At 37.3% G+C, this 17840-nt stretch overlaps 1 protein-coding gene across 2 annotated transcripts in view; it reads left to right on the forward strand.

The window, feature by feature from the left end:
- Positions 1-16526, forward strand: part of Gstcd (glutathione S-transferase C-terminal domain containing) — a 164329-nt gene extending 147803 nt beyond the window's left edge. For both annotated transcript variants that reach the window (XM_074041481.1, XM_074041482.1), the window contains 2 exons: positions 2999-3068; positions 12619-16526. In XM_074041481.1, coding sequence (XP_073897582.1) covers positions 2999-3068; positions 12619-12755 — 207 coding nt within the window. In that variant the 3' untranslated portion in view covers positions 12756-16526. The remainder of the gene's footprint in view (positions 1-2998; positions 3069-12618) is intronic.
- The last annotated feature ends 1314 nt before the right edge of the window (positions 16527-17840 follow it).

Consider the following 17840-nt stretch of genomic DNA (forward strand, 5'->3'; position numbering starts at 1 on the left):
AGAGGACATGAGACTCCTGAGTCAGAGACAAAAGACAGCTTTTACTCAGAGTAATGGCAGTAACCACAGTACCTTCATGTGTACACTGACTCCCTGAAGCCCAGCTCTCACAGGCCAGAAGGAAATGGGGTCAGGTGACATCTGCTGTTTGCTCCAGAGAGAGACTGTAGTTTTCAAGGCTGTTCACTATAGAAATGTGATTGAAAGGATAATCTGAAGTAAAAACTTTTCTGTAAAAGATTAAGCACTGCTGGCTTCATATAGACCTCCTACATACTCTTCTTCGTTGTCCTCATCTTCAGCATAATTTGTTGTTATTTTACAGCCATTTAAAAATACAAATACTGTGTTAACCTGTGATGCATACATAAAGAGTTCATAGGCTGACTCCTCGGTTTACCAGCCCTTGGTTTGGAACAAAGCAATCAGTCTCTGCTTACCAGATGTGAAGAAACACAAGAGACCCTTGGAGTACTGTCTCCCAAAAGTGGTTGCAACCAACTTCTGAACATCACCAGTGACAATTAATTATTCAATAACATGACATATACAATCTAAGAAATATTTGAGAGAAATACATAAATAATCCTGTTAAAACATGATAAATTAGTTTGATTTTTAATTTTGTAATAGCACTTTTTACATGGACCCACTAAAAACATACAATTTCATTTTATATATACTGGCCCCTACATTTTAGGAATTTTACCTTGTCCATCTAACTGTGAAATAGTAAAGAACCTAAAAACATTCATCTCTACCAGCTTGGCAGCTATATCTCCTTCACCTCTTCTTTATATCTCCTAAATTCAAGCCACTAACTCTATCTCTCACCTACCTGCAACTCTCATCTTCCTCCCCTCCTGACTGTCCCATACAAACATGCACAGCCTATGGAGAAGGAAAGGACTTCAGTGTTTGTGCTTTCATCCAGACCAGGACACTGCTGGCCTTCCACTGACCAGATTAAAAGTTTTCATATCCTAGGGAACTAGAAGATTTCTTTTCAAGGGAGTGGGGGGAATATCAGAATACCAGAAACTTTATTTGCATGAAATTCAAAATCCCTCAACTTACTCTCACAAGGCTCTGTCAATAAAGTAGAAAATAAATTGGGAAGAACAAAAAACAGACACCTGGTTTTATTATCCCTGCTTGAGTAATGCTAAGTAAAGCAAACAATGAGAGGTTGTGTGGGAGAAATAGAGCAGTGTGGAGATACGGTACCCACAATCTCACTGGCTGGAAAAGAATGTAGAGATGAACACAAATTCCCACAGAGCAGAACCCCACCCCGGTGCCCCAGTTAATAGTCTCTATCTCCCCTTATTCCAGCACCCCCAAAAGCTGCTTGGCCACAGCCCTTTGAAGGCCTTAGATGTAAATGATTTCTAGAGAAATCTTTACTTCTTAGATACTATAACAGATGCTATCACAATATTCCTTAGCTTCATCAAAATGAATGTCCTAGCAGGTAAAACTAAATGGACTTAGGGCCTAAATATTTAAAGAGCCAGTTGGGAAGTGTTTTTCTCCAAGTCAAATTTAACCAACAACTTTTACTGAGTACCTGTCATGTGTCTTGCCCTTTCAAAATCTAACTCTTGACTAAAGAGAACAGACACACAAATAATTATGCTAACATTTATCAGTACAAGGGAATTGTACCTCTGCTGAGACTGTGATTGCCTGAACATTACCTTTACGTATGTACAGCAAATCTCTTTACAAATATCATGAGGACAAAAGCATGCTTGTTTTTGTCTTTCTTCAAATCACGTAATGCTAGATTCTTCCCTTTGTTTGATGATATTTATGGGAGCTTATTAAAAGTTGTTCCATCAAAACATTTTATTAGTTCCCTAGCCTTTGCCATTTTTTTAATAGTTAGTGTTAAAACCAGGTGTCAGTGGCTCATGCCTTTAACCCAACTACTAGGGAGGCTGAGACCAGGAAGATCGCAGTTCGAGGCCAGCTAGGGCAAAGAGTTTGAGAGACCCAATCTTCAAAATAGTGAGAACAAAATGGACTACAGATGTGGCTTTTAAACACATAAAAGTTGAGACAAATATAACCCTGTATTTTAAAAAAATACCACATCCATTTCACTTACTGATTAAAAAATGGAGACTTTGTACTTGGGAAGCTGAGGCAGAGGATCAAAAGTTCAAGTCCAACTTGGATTAGACTGCAAGACCTCTCAAAAAAAGAGTCTTCAGGTTTAATGTACAAAATACTAAGAGGATAAAAATGATAAGTATGAGTTCAATCTGTTTGCCTAGCCAACAGGTGAAGTCATTTGCAAACTTGGGAACAGTTGTCATAGCAGCATTGCATTCATTCAGACTTTGCCTAATCACTCACCTTTGCTTGCAGATTGAATAGCACTGTGCAAATTCATCAATTCTATGCCTTCAAAGACTTTCTCTTTCATTAATGCAGTCTTTCCTAAAATTGATAATCAGAGTAACAATCTCTTCCATTACCTCAGGTCTTGGTAATGGAATTTTTAATGGAATTCTTAAGAATTTTTATTTAAAATATATATTTATTTATAAGTGAATTGTAGGTATTTTCATTTAGCACATTATAATCACAAAATGTAGCCATGTTAACATTATTCCAGCAAATAACAACTAAGCAAAGTGGCCCTGAGGATTTTCTGTGTATCTGGGGTTTTTTCTCTCTCTTTTTTTGCAATATTGGGGTTTGAACTCAGGACTTCTCACTTGCTAGGCAAGCATTCTACCACTTAAGCCATGTCTCCAGCTCTGTGAATCTGTTAAGAACTACATCTAAAGAGTGGTATACTTGAAGGGAGGAAGTTATTGAGTACCATTTGCTCAAAGATTGTTTGTTTTAAAAGTACTTCTTTGTACAATACTTTTATTCAATTAAGGACTGTTGAACTCCATAAAAAATGAAATTGTTTGTTTGTTTTTACAACTCAGAAGCTGGAATTTCAAATGAACTCACACTTCATTGCTTTTTCTTTTAGGAACACATGATTCTGTGCAGATTTGCTGATCAGACAGCTGTCCAGCTTTCACCCCAACGAAGGCTCATAGGTAGGTGATTTCACAGAGCAGCTCTTAAGTAGATTCTGCACAGTATTCGTAGGTATGAGTGGATTGGGTCTGTATGCAAAAAACTGGTCCATTTATTAACAAGAAACTAAAATTTGTTCTTCCCTGGAAACAATCTATATTGAAAAGGGTTCTGTAACATTAACATTTTCTTTTTAATAAATTTTTATTAGGATATATTCATTATACAGTGGGGGATTCATAGTGACAATTCTGATTAGACTTATACTGTACATTATTTATATTGCCCCCATCATCTCTCCCCCTCAATCCCTTCCGCATCACACTCAAAGCAATTATAAGAGCTTTCTTAGTTCTAGTTCATATAGGTATATGAAGTCTATCTAACATATATCATCACCTTAGTCTCCTTCCTTTATCCCCACCATACCCTCCAACACACACACTGTACCTATCTTACAATCCCAGTTTTCATTATTAATATTTAAGTTGATGTTCATAGGGGTGTCTCAATGTATGCCCACTGTGGGTGTTCTTTACTTTGGTCCATTCAACCCCTTCCATTACTCTCACTTACCCATTTACCTCCCATCCCCCACATATGAGTTTGTGTATGTTCATGCTTGTTTTTGTGTATATGTTTATCTTTAGATCTATCTTCTACATATGAGAGAAAAAATGTGGCTTTTGTGTTTCTGATCCTGGCTTACTTCACTTAACATGATGTCCTCCAATTGCATCCATTTACCTTCCAAACACTTGTCATTATTCCTTATGGCTGAGTAATACTCCATTGTGTATATAGACCACAATTTCTTGATCCATTCATCAGTTGTAGGGCACCTGGGTTGTTTCCAAAGCTTGGCTGTTGTGAATAGTGCTGTGAAAAACATTGGTGTACAGGTGTCTCTACTGTATCCTGTCTTATGTTTCTTTAGGTAGAAAGAAACCCAAATATCATTGGATCATATGGCAGTTCTATCTCTAGTTTTTTGAGGAATCTCCATACTGCTTTCCATAGCAGTTGTACTAACTTGCATTCCCACCAGCAGTGTATAAAGGTTCCTGTTTTGCCACATCCTCACAAACATTTGTTCATGTTATACCCTTGATTATGGAGTGAGATGAAATCTTAGTGTAGTTTTGGCTTGCATCTCTTTTATAATCAGGGAAGTGGAGCATTTCTTCATGTATTTACTGGCCATTTCTTCGTCTTCCTTTGAGAATTCCCTATTTAATTCATGTCCCCATTTCTTCACTGGGGTGTTGATTCTTTGGGGTCTGAGTTTTTTGAGTTCCCTGTAGATTCAGGATATTAGTCCCTTATCAGATAAGTAGCTGGCAAAGATTTTCTCCTATTCTGTGTGCTATCTCTTGAGTCTAGCTACTGTTTCTTTGCTGTGCAGAAGCTCTTTAGTTTTATGCAGTCCCATTTGTTCATTGTTTCTCTTAGATGCTGAGCCTTTTGAGCTCTGTTTAGGAAGTCGTTCCCTATACCTATCTGTTCCAGTGTATTTCCTAACTACTTCTAGAGTTGCTTCAAAGTTTCAGGCCTTATATTAAGGTCTTTGATCCACTTTGAGTTGATTTTGGTACAGGATGAAAGACAGGGATTTAGTTTCAGTTTTCTACATGCAAATATCCAGTTTTCCCAGCAGCATTTGTTGAAGAGGCTGTCTTTTCTCCATCATGTGTTTTGTCGAAGATCAGCTAGCTAGAGATGTGTGGGTTTGTGTCTGGATCTTCTTTTCTGATCCATTGGTCTAACTATTTGTTTTTGTGCCAATACCATGTTGTTTTTATTGTTATGGCTCTGTAGTATAGTTTGAAGTCAGGTATTGCAATGCCTCCAGCATTGAACTTTTTGCTCAGAATTGCTTTGGATATTTGAGGTCTTCCATATTTCCATATGTATTTCACAATTGCTCTTTCTATTTCTGTGCAGAATGTCATTGAAATTTGGATAGAAATTACATTGAACGTGTAGATTGCTTTTGGTAGTATGGCATTTTCACAATTTTGGTTCTATCAATCCACAAGCATAGAAGGTCTTTGCATCTTCTGATGTTTTCTTCAATGGTTTATAGTTTTCATTTAAAAGGTCTTTTTTTTTTTCATTAAATTTATTCCAAGGTACTTTACTGTTTTTGAGGCTATTGTAAATGGGATTGTTTCCCTGATTTCTTTCTCAGTCTGTGCATTGTTGTATATAGAAAAGCTTCTGATTTCTGTATGTTAATTTTGTATCCTGCTACTTTGCTGAAAGAGTTTATAATTTCTAATAGTTTTTTGGTAGATTTTTGGGGGTCTCTTGGGTATAGGATCATGCCTTCAGTAAATAGGGATAGTTTGACTTCTTCCTTCCCTATTTGAATCCCTTTTATTTTTTGCCCTTATCTTATTGCTCTGGCTAGGAATTCCAAAACTATATTGAATAGGAATGGAGAAAGTGGGCAGCCCTGTCTCATTCCTGACTTCAACAGAAAGGTTTTCAATTGTTCTCTATTTAGTATGATGTTGGCTGTAGGTTTGTCATACATGGCTTTAATTATGTTGAGGAACATTCCTTCTGTTCCTACTTTCCTCAGAGCTTTTATCATGAAAAGGTGTTGGATTTTGTCAAAGGCTTTTTCTGCATAAATTGAGAGGATCATGTGGTTTTTGTCCTTGCTTCTGTTTATATGCTGTATTATGTTTATGGATTTACATATGTTGAACCATCCTGGTATCCCTGGAATGAAACCAACTTGGTCATAGTGTATGATCATTTTCATGTATTGTTGAATCTTGTTTGCCAGTATTTTGTTGATAATCTTTGCATCTATATTCATTGAAGATACTGGTCCATAATTCTCTTTTCGGGTTACATCTTTATTAGGTTTTGGAATGAGTGTGATGCTGGCTTCATAGAATGACTTTGGTAGGGTTCATTCCCTTTCTATTTCCTGGAAAAGTTTTAGGAGTATTGCTATTAGTTCTTCTTTAAAGGTCTGGTAAAATTTGGTCATGAATCCTTCAGATCCTGGGCTGTTCTTTGTAGGGAGACTCTTTATTACTGTTTTAATTTCATTGCATGTAATAATACTATTTAGGTGTTTAATATCTTCTTTGTTCAATTTTGGTTGAAAAGAATGTGCACTGCCTGGTTTTTGGGTGAAATATTATATAGATATCAACCATGTCTATTTGGTCTAATGTTTGGAGTAGCTCTGAAGTTTCTTTGTTGATCTTTTGTCTGGATGACTTATCTGTTGGTGACAGTGGGGTATTCAGGTCTCCCACTATCACTGTGTTAGGGTCTATCTGTGCTTGTTGGGCTATTAGAGTTTTTTAATGTAGATGGGCACCCCTGTGTTTGGTGCATATATGTTAAGGATTGATATTTCCTCTTGAAATGTTCTTTTAATTAATATGAAGTGACCTTTATTGTCTCTTCTGACTCTGTCAGATATTAGTGTAGTTACTCCTGCCTGTTTATGGGATCTATTTTCTTGGAAAACTTTTTTCCACCCTTAGACTAGCCAGTGTTCATTTTCTTCAGTGAGTTCAGTCTTTTGTAAGCAACATATGTTTGGGTCTTGTTTTTTAACCCAATTTGCTATTCCATGTCTTTTGATTAGGGCATTGAAGACATTTATATTCAGTGTTAATATTAAGAGGTGCCTGTTGTTTCCAGTCATTCTTCTTCCCCTGTTGCTTAGTTTTACCTGTTCCTTATTTACTGGTCTGCTTGCTCAAAAGGGTTTATTCTTTCTTGATTCTTCCTGTCACTTTAGTTTCTTCTTCTATATGTAAAAGTCCTTTATGTATCTCTGTAGTGCTGGCTTGGTGGTTGCAAATTCTTTTAACTTTTCCTTGTTGCGGAATGTTTTCATTTCTCCTTCAATTAAGAAGGATAGTTTTGCTAGGTAGACTAGTCTAGGTTGACAATTGCTATCTTTCAAGGCCTGAATTATGTCTTTCCATGACCTTGCATTTAGAGTTTGAGTTGAGAAATCTGCTGTTATTCTGATGGGTTTATGTGTGACTTGTCTTTTTTCTTTTGCAACTTTCAGAGTTCTCTCTTTGTTCTGTGTGATGAGTGTTTTGATTATGTGTGAGGGTGTTTCTTTTTTGGTCCTGACAGTTTGGTGTTCTGTAAGCTTCCTGAACCTGGGTGACTCTCTTTTTCTTGAGGTTCGGGAAGTTTTCAGCTATTATTCTATTGTATAGGTTGTCATTGCCCTTAATTTATATCTCCTCTCCTTCTTCTATACCCATGATTCATAGGTAAGGTCTTTTCATGATGTCCCAGATGTCTTGCATGTTCCATTCATATTTTCTTAGCATTTTTTCATGATTTTTTTACTGTTTGGTCTAATTCCTTCTTGTCTTATGTTCCTGATACTCTATTTTCAACTTGCTCCACTCTGTTCACCAGGCTTTCAATTGAGATTTTTATTTGGGATATTGTGTTGTTTATTTCAGATTGATTATTTTTCAGGATTTCCATATCTTTATTGATTTCCTCTTTCATATCCTGGATAGTCTTCTTAATTTCATTCATCTGTTTGTTTATATTCTCTTTGTGCTCATTTAATTATTTATTCCGTCCTTCTTTGAGGTCATTAATCATTTTTATTCTTGTTTCTTGGAATTCATTATTTGATATTTCTTCTTCTATGCAGGTGCTTACATCCTTAGTGGTGGCATTGATTTTTGAGGGACAGCTGTTGTCTAGCTGTTTCATTCTGCATTGAGATTTGCACATCTGGAGTTGTTTTTGGTTAGAGTTTTAATCCCTTGTGCCCCTGTAGTTGGAGTTTTGAGTTTTTTTCTCCTGGAGCTCCAGAAATTTTCCTCAGAGAGAGTATGCTGGAAATGTTATCCCTTGCTGGGTTCTTGTTGTGGTGCAGGTTGCCTCTTTTCTTCTCCCAGTGGGGGGCTGGAGTTCCCTGTCTTTGATGGGGGTGTGGGGACTCCCCTGCAGTCACAATGGAGAGTGCTGGGTCTCTGTGCATTGTGGGAAGCAGGCCTCCTAGCACTTGCAGAGTAGTGGATTCCCACTAAGCAGAGGAGCTGGAGTTCCAGCTCTTGGACAGGAGAAATGGGACTCTCCTGCAAGGAGGCACAGCGTGAAGCACTGGGCTCCTGTGCACACAGAGGAAGCCAGCCTTCTGGTACCACCTGCAGAGTAGTAGGTTACAGGTTTCCTCCCCTCAGTGGGCAGTCTAGCATTTTTGGCCTTTAATGGAGAAGCAGGGGCTCTCCAGTGGCCAGGCACAGTGGGAAGCGCTGGGTCTTTTTGTGCCTTAGAGAAGCAGGTTCTGGCTCCCACAAAATGGCAGGTTACCACTCAGTGGAGGAGCTGGGTTTCCGTTCTTTGACGGGGCAGCGGGAGCTCTCCATAGGAGGGCTTGGACGTTAGCACTGGGCCTCTGTGCTCTGTGGGAAGGGAAGCTTCCTGGCACCAGCAGAATAGCAACGCTTGGAGCCTGCGGTTCACTTGTTTGTGTGGTAATGGGCTCCTGGCACTGAGTAGCAAGTTGAGGTGCCCACGTGCAGCAAATCTGGTGGGCTTGAATCATCTGGTGACCACAAGGCAGTGGAGCTGAGGGGTCTACTTGTGTTGGGGTGTGGGCTTCCAGGAGCCATGGCAGCTGCTGCATGCACAGGAGTACCAAGCCTTTGGGCAGTGGGAGCCTTGGGGCCTGCTTTCCCACACAGTCTACCAGGAGCTGAGGAAGCTACTGCAGGCATGGGGGAACAAAGCCTTCGGGCAGCAGGAGTTCTGGGGCCTGCTTGCAAGGTGCCAGCTTCCAGGTGCCACAGGAGCTGCTGCAGCAACAGGAGAGCAAAGCCTGTGGGTAGTGGGAGCTCTAGGGTCTGCTTATTGGCACAGGCTTTGGGAACACAGTACAATAGCTGCTGCCAGCACAGGAGAACCAAGCCTGGTGGCTTGCTCCTTCTGTTTCCCATGGAGCAGTGGGAGCCCTGGGCCCTGCTTCTACATGGGCACCAGTTTCCCTGGCATTTCAGGGTGAAGGTAGCAGATCATGTAGTAGGGGAGAGCATCCAAGTTCTTGTTTGTGCCAGGAAGCAGGACTTACCGCCAAGCAAGTACCAACCAAGTAATGGAGCCTGGAGCTGCACGGGGACTTCAGGAGCAGGGGATTCTAGAGTGTTGAACTACAAGTTGTTCTTCCCATTCTTCCCATGGCTAGTTGCTTCTCTATTTGTGGATCTGGAGAGAGCTTTGTTTCTTGTCGATTATGGGACCCCATGGGTCCCTTTTGAGAGTCTCCGATCTTCCTTTTTCATGGTAGTTAGTTGCTGCTGGGGTATAGGGATGTAACAATCCACCATCTTCTACTTGCCTTCGACATTAACATTTTATACAATTTTGTTGATGTTAATACTTTTAAGTACATTTTCAATGATTGTACACTGAACAGAATCTGTTAAATCTCTTTCTTACTGTTATAAGCAAACTAAAGAATCTCTCAAAAGACACAAGAGAAAATAATAAAGAGGAAAAAAATCAGCTGTACATGCCAAAATCAGTGCATTAAAAGTGTATAAACAAAGGATAAAAATGTTTTCTTAGAAGAAAATATATTTGCGTATACTGTTATTCATTATAGACCACAATCTTATTCAAAATTTGCAATATTTCCTATTACCTAAGTAGGAAGACCACAGAAGCTTCTCAAGTTTATTAAGTAACTGATTTATAAAAGAATTCCCTTTAGAAAAAAGAAATTTAGAAAAGTAATAGCAATTCTTGTTACACATTTAAACTCTTACCACACAGCTTAAATGTCTTTACCTGTTATCCCAACACACTCTTATAGGAGTACTTATGGGATGGGCACTGGTGTTACATTTTAATAATGAGACTAAAGCTCACCTGGTGATCGATGGAGCTGCATGGTGAGCCAAATTATAGATTCCAGACGTGCAGCGCTTGTTTGCAGTTCTGCTTTCGAGCACCCCGAAGCCACAGCACTATGAGTTAAGGTTCTAAAATTAGGAATTTAGACAGATGGACAGAGTCAGAGTTTTAGAATTATTCAGAGAAGCCCCACACTGACACAATTGAACACTGTCACACTTTCTCTCCAAAATTCCAACATTTTCTTCCATGGCGTACTAGAAAACAGATCAGTATTTCCTTGACAGAGCGCCACATGAAGTCATTAGTTTGCTTTCAGAGATCATGTTCTATGAGAAATAATTATGTTTAAATTTTAAAATGAAAGTCAGCATGGAAGTTGCTCACACTTGGAGAGGAACGTGAGACCTGACACTGAGGAAACAAGACTTCCTTCTCTCCCTCACATTTTGTGGCATAAACATATGGAAGGAACTTGCTCTCTTCTATTTGAAATGCATTTTCCCCCTTTCTCTGTTCCACCTCTTTTTTGCATCCTCAACACTTGGAGTTAGTGAAATGTACACATGCTATAACTAAACTAAACTAAACTGATGCCTTAGTCTGTGTTATTCTTCTACACCACAGACTGGATAATTTATTATGATTTGGTTCACAGTACCAGATGGGAAGTCTTAAGATCAAGGGGTTGGCATCTGCTGAGGGACTTCTTGCTGTAATATAACATGGTAGAAGCCATACATGGCGAAAGACAGAGAGATGTAGGAATGCTTGCATGAGAAGGCACAAACTTGTCCTTTTATAAAGAGCCCACACTAACTATGACAAACCCACTCCAACGATAACACCATCCATCCACTGACTCTGTGCTCATGGTCTCATTAGTCCCACATCCCTGCACAATAGATGCATTGGGGATTAAGTTTTCAACACATGCTTTTTAGGGAACACAAGTCAATGAAGTCATAATTAGTATGGTGAATAGATGTGTCCATGTGTAAGTTTTAAGCATCAAACCAGAAAACAGTGACTAGAAGGGAAGTTACTAGAGTTGAAAAGATGGAGCATTTGGCAAGATTGTTGACTGGAGGAATGTGGACAAGTGGGATCTGGTTCATACAGAAGGCCATAGACTCCATCAAATATCTCCTTCTCTGCTTTGCACTGCCCATTTCTGTGTTCTGTGAACATTTTTAGGAAGTTCACCAGGCCCCAGAAGGTAGACTGCTGATGACTGAATTTCAGTTGCAAAGGCACTTAACATGTGAAAATATGATATTCTGTATAACAAAGAAGGAAAACCTTACTAGACTGGGACCAAAGCCAAGGATAAATGAGCTGCAGTGTAAACCCAGGGTGGGGACTACAGAAATACAGAACATCCCATTCTGACAGAGAATGTTTCATTTGAAATTGAAAAGTAGAGGGGAAAACATTTACAGATGTCTTCGAGGAAGGACTGAATTTTAAGTGAAAAAAAGAATGTTAGCCATATAGCTGTTGATAAAGAGGGGACAATTTGGCCTAAATGAAATTCTAGGCATCTCTTTATACCACAATTTCTAACACAGTTCATTCTTTATGGCATAGGTTCTTTTTGAAAGTGTATAACATGAAGATTAAATCTCCTGCCAATTTTACCTTTCACTCACCTTGCACTATATCCTTCCCCTCCCCCCAAACACACACACACACACATATACACACACACACACACACACACACACACACACACACACACACACACACACACACACACACACCCAAGGATTCTTTCACAGAAGAATTTTTCTATTTCAGTTATTGGTCTTCACTTTTGAAGCTGTTTTAGTTTAGCATGTCCAAATAATTGACTGTATTTAAAAATAATGTTTAGTGATTATTATAATTGTTGAGGAAACATAGAATGAATGAGTTTCTGCATAGTCAGTTACCTTTCCAAGAGAATGAAGAAGTCTACATTATGAATTTGCAATTGAAATTGGTAAAGATGGGCCTTGAATATATTAAGGTCTAAATCATATTTTCCTTCTCTATTTTTGAAGTTTGTATTTGCCAAAGGAAAACGAATTAACTGCTTTGTTTGCCTGTCACGTTTCCTCTTTTGTTTCCCAAAGATTACAAAGGAAATAGAATGCCTCTAGTTTGTGGAGATGGAGGGCTTTAAAAATTAAGAATGTTTGCCCAATGCTACATAGCTGCATATAATTGAGAATTCTCTCAAATATTTTCCATTTCTTATTTCTTCATAGTCCTGAAAAACTCCAGGTGGGAAACATAGAGGGTCTTTAGGAATGGCCTTTGTCAGCTTGTTACTGTAGATGTTCTCAAAGACAAATTTTTTTTTTCTCACTGTTACAGGTAATGTGGTTTATAGGAATGCAGAGAACAGTCTATAAATACATTTTTAACTAAAGTTGAAAATAGAATCTATAATTTTAATCTGAGATGTATTCATAAGTACATTTGAAAAGGTTAGCATTCTTTCAATTATTAGGAGAGATAGATCTGTGAAATATTGATCTTCTCTTCACATTGATGAAGAATTGAATTGAAAGAGAATACATAGAACTTGGGGGTAAGCAGCGTTTACCATAGAACTGTAGATTTGGTCACTGTAAAGACTCCTTTAGACAAACTGAAATTGCACTGCTAGTGGAAAGCTGCCTTATATGAAACCATGTGACTGTATTTCAGGGAAACAGTGCATGTGCCTGGTGGATCTGGACCGAGCACGAGCTGCAGAAGAACATGGCTACTCTGTTCAAGTGATATCCATGGAGCCAGAGAGCTGCTCTCCTAAAAATAACATGATCGTGGGAGTACCCATTTAGAATGGGATATTCACATTTGATGTTTTGCTGTTGGCTTCATGATGAAAGCCCAATGCATTCGAGAGGTTCTTGGTATAACTAGAAAGTAGCATTAGCTGTCCTGAGCTTTTTGTGCTCAGTAAGGAAAGAAACAGAAAAATCTTGGAAAAAAAGCTGCATGCAAAGCATCATAAATGCTCTTAGAGTGTGTGATTAAGGACTGCTGGTTTTCACAGTGAGAAGAATCCTCTGAAGTGTCAGCTGCCAAAAGAATAATACTTGCTAGTGAACATTCCACCACTGGAATAGCAACTTGCCTCTCAGTTCACAGGCTTTTCTGGCCTTGCCAATGTGATATTCAATTCAAAATAATGTTCTTGCAGGCTTTCTTTTATAATCATTTAGATATTCACATGTGGAGATTGAAACTAAACTCTGTGAGGGATTGAGTTTTTTTATATTTTTAACAATTGTACTTTTCTATAATTTTTTTAAAACCTAGAAATATAATTATACCATGGTTATTTTTAAGCTGGGGTTAGCTACACTTGCATATCATTTATTTTACTATACTACTTTTAAATATGTTAAATATGTTTTCCATAAGTTATAAAATGTTGGTTGAAATATTTTATTTAAAGAGATTATAAAATAATTGCAGTATAATTTTGCATTATGGGACCATGGGATTTGGACATAAATTCTAACTAAATAGTAAATATATTGATAACTTAATTCACATATATACATAATGATTGGGAATCTGTTATTTTCAAAACCCTGACTTAGATTTTTCTGAATATACAAAGGTGAATTGCAAGAGATACCATGCTTTGCCTACAGAAACAAATCATCTAGAAGAGAAAGATTAAAGAATTAGTTAAGTTCTTTATGTCATACCATACTGTATGGTCATATATTTGTGTGTTTTTATAAAAACTCTGAGCATAAATTGTGAGTGTGACTAGTGCAGAATATGGATGCTTACTTGAATAGTTCTCTCTGCCTAAACTCTCCTTTTTCTACCATCCAACAGTTTTAAAGATAGATAGCATATCCTTCTCGCATGCTGCTGCTTATTTATCTTTACACGTCCTAAACTATTCCACTAAAGATTTATTTCATTGATCTCGATGTTTTCATGTCATGAAGGACTTTAGTTGGTCATCATTGTGGTTTAGCATACAGAAGTAACTTACAGGGCAATATGGAAGTGGGGAGAGGGGTTTTATAGTTTTTATAATTTTCTTTTCAGAGATAAAATTTAAGAAAAAAATTAACCACCAGCCCTGAGTATTTTAGCTATTTTTACCCACAGGTACAACATCCTTTTACTCTGGACATTTCTCTTTTAAATTGAGATATAATTTACATACAGATACATGAGATAATTTACAACAGAGTTTTAAGTGTTCCATTTGAAAAGTTTTGACAACTATATATATGCACTAAACCACCACTAAAATAAGATAGAATATTCTCATCAGATATGTCAGATATATGTATTAATAATATTTTTCCTATTCTGTGATTTGCCTACTCATTTTTATAATGAATATTTCAATTGTGATGAAGGTTAATTTATCTTTTTGCTTTTATAATGAATATTTTCTGTGTCCTCTCTAATAAAGCTTCACCTGCCTGTGTTATTTTCCATCATTGTGACAAATATACCAAAAAAAAGAAAAAACTTAAAAGAAGGAAGACTTAGTTTGGCTTATAGTTTCAGAGTTTTCAGTCCATGGTCTCTGGTTCCATTGTTTCTAGTCCTGTGGTGAGGTAGTACATCCTGGTGGAAGGGCATGGTGGAGCAAAGCAACTTATTGTGGCCAGGAAGCAGAAAAAGACACAGGTAGGTGCTGGGAACAGGATATGCCCTTCCAAGGCAGAGACCTCCTTCCTCCAGCTAGGCCCCACCTCCCAATAATGCCAGCAAGTTATTAACATATCAGCAGATTACTCATTGATTAGATCAGAGCTCTCATGATCCATTCACTTCTTAACAACCCATCCATCACTTGACAACCAAGTTTTTAAACACTTGAGACTTGTGGGGGACATTTCATATCCAAATCACTACACTATCCTAAGATTATGAAGTTTCCTCTGGTGTTTTCTCATAGAAACTTTAGGTTTTAGTTTTTTACATTTAGGTTATGATCTTATAGCATTGTTCACATGTACAGGTAGGGATGTTTGGGGGAATATACTGTCATTTCAGCACTATTTTTCAGAAATCCTTTCCCCATTGAATTGACTTGGCACCTTGGTTGAAAATGGATATACATGTGTGGGTCTAATTCTAAATGTTTTAGTCTCTGCCATCATTCTCTTTGTCTTGACTGTCAAAACTTTATAGTAAGTCTGAAAATCAGGAGTCTCCTAATTTCATTTTTCATTGTCTAGATTGTTTTGACTATTTTAGACCCATTGTATTTCTATATACATCTTGAATTAGCTTATTAATTCCTATTTTAAATTTTTACCAAAAAAAGCTGGGATTTTTAGTATTGTCACTTTAAATCAATTCGTGGAAACTGAATGTCTTAATAATATGGATCTGGCAAACATGAATATAATGAGTATATCTTTCCATATATTTGGGTCTCCTTTAATTACTCTTCTCAATATTATATTGTGTACTTTGAGTGTGGAAAATTTATTGTATTTGTTATTTGATGGTTTTGACACTGTTTATCCTGAGCTGTATGCATGCTGTTCTTACTACCCAGAACAATCTCCCCCACTAGTTTCAACTCATTCATCTTTTGCTCTGAAGGAAGTTTGTCCCAACCTCCCTGAAACTCCTGTAATCCTAGCTACCAGGAGGCAGAGATCAGGAGGATTGCAGTTTGAAGCCAGCGCAGGCAAATAGTTTGAGAGACCCTATCTCGAAAATACCTAACACAAAAAAGGCTGGTGGAGTGGCTCAAGGTGTAGGCCCTGAGTTCAAGCCCCAGTACCACAAAAACAAAAAGAAGAGAAACCTGCTATAGAATCCACAATCCAGAGCAGTCTTTTCAGTCCTCAACAGGTGAATGAAGGCACAACCACTATCCAGAAAGAAAAGCCTATATAGTTATGGAGAAGAAAAATAAGCAAGGGATCCCACTGCTTGTTCTCATGGCATTCTCCAGCTGTGATGGCTGTAGCTAGTAATAAATATGAGTGTCATGATTTTTCTGTGTAAACCTTTACCAAGGTGCCTTCCCAGCCAGAGCAAATAAAAGGGGTTCAACAGGAAGACTGTTACAATGACAATAATCTCAGCAAGTAACCTAGTCTCACCCCACCCTTGTCCATCAAAAATACAGATCAGAGAGGTTATAAAAAGACTAGAAACTAGAGCTTAACTTTCATTGCCTGAGACTGACTCAGAGAAATGGGGTGCAATTACTAATGACTAACCTACTTTATCTTGTTTAGGGAGACAAATTTCAGTCATTATAAATCATTTATATACTTGCAAAATACAGAAATAATGGTATTTAAACATATAGTCTCATTCTAAAGATTTTGTCTGTAAATTTTGCTCACTATATGATTCAAGAAAATTGCTATTACTAGAACTTGCAGGTACTGAAAGCTGTTTTCTATTGACTTTCATAATGAAATTAGTTACGTTTCTGAGAAGTAATCATATTAAAGCATTACATTTTAATCACAATTTTTAAAAACTAGACTGTTAACGCAAAGTAGAGTCTTGAATAGAATTTTTAAATTATTCTGGAAATATATATTTGTTGTAGAATAGCCAGAAGATATGCCTAAATAAAAAGAAGAAAATTTAAATGCACTGTGCTAATATTTTTTGTATACCTTCCTAGACTTTGTTTTACACAAACACACATACACACTTATTTAACAAACACTAATACAACACTTAATATTTGCTAGGCACTACTCTGATATTGTTATAACTAATAATTCGTTTAGTCTTTTAAGTCATTTAATCCAGATAATGACCCTACAAGCTAGCTGCCATTAATAATTTAATCTCACAGAAAGTAACTTTAGTTACAAAGTAAAAGCAGAGCTGGATTTGAACTCAGTCAGTGATTGGCAAAGCGCACTCAAATTCAAGCTCTTCGGTAATCCTTTAGGCAGGAGTGGGGTCATGCACTTTTCACTCATACTACATAGCCACTCAAATTGTTTTGACTATTCCATGTTATCTTCACACCAAGAGTCAGCCTGATATAGCAGCCTCTACCTGGAATACATCTGGTCTCCTGGCAATGGAGAAATAAACATGACATACTACAGCCTACTACAAAAGATTCAGCTCAGATGTGGTATGCATCACTTCCTTCACATTGTTGACCAAAGCTACACAACCCCTCCCGAGTTTAACAGAGTGGGATGTATAGCTTTGTAAAATAGTATGTATAACCAGCATTGTAGTTGAAGGAAAGGAAGGGAGAGGAAGAAGAAAGGGAACAGAAAGACCATATTCCAGTTTAGAGATAGAGAGCCCGAATGCCAGTGACTCAGTGCCTGGCATTCTTTGAATCCATCAAAGAGGAGGGCGTGTGCCAGAGCATTTCCTGTTACCTTTGGAAAGATACTTTTCAAAAACACTCAAAGGAGTTTATTGTTATAGAAGGTTGCAGAAACAGCAAGTGAAGTTTCAAATTTGTAAATTTAACCTTGTATATTGAAGTGCTTAATCTATATTGCTAAATATTCCTTTACTAAGGTAGGATTTTATATTACTAGGAATAAATGAGTATGTTTCTCTACATCATTAGTCAGTATAGGCATTGTTTCATTTTTTAAAATCTTGGCCATTTTGATCAGCAAATAATGTTATTTTGATTTAATTTTATTTTTAATTATATGATTCCATGCTTTTTCATATGTTTATTGGTCATTTATAATCTTTGAGTTGCCTACTCAGTAATCAGTTTATTTATTTGATAAGCAAATTTACCAAACTTTGAGACCAGCATTGTGTTTCTGTCTTTTGTTTATTTTTTCATCTGATACTTTCATCTTTTACATAAGATTTGCTTATGGATTAAAAACTTTTATCAATTACAGTTTTTAAAAATATGGTTTTTGTTTTGCTACTATAAATTTTATAATATACCTGTGGTTGTCTAT

The sequence above is a fragment of the Castor canadensis genome, chromosome 9 (genome assembly GCF_047511655.1).
Source record: "Castor canadensis chromosome 9, mCasCan1.hap1v2, whole genome shotgun sequence".
Lineage (NCBI taxonomy): Eukaryota > Metazoa > Chordata > Mammalia > Rodentia > Castoridae > Castor > Castor canadensis.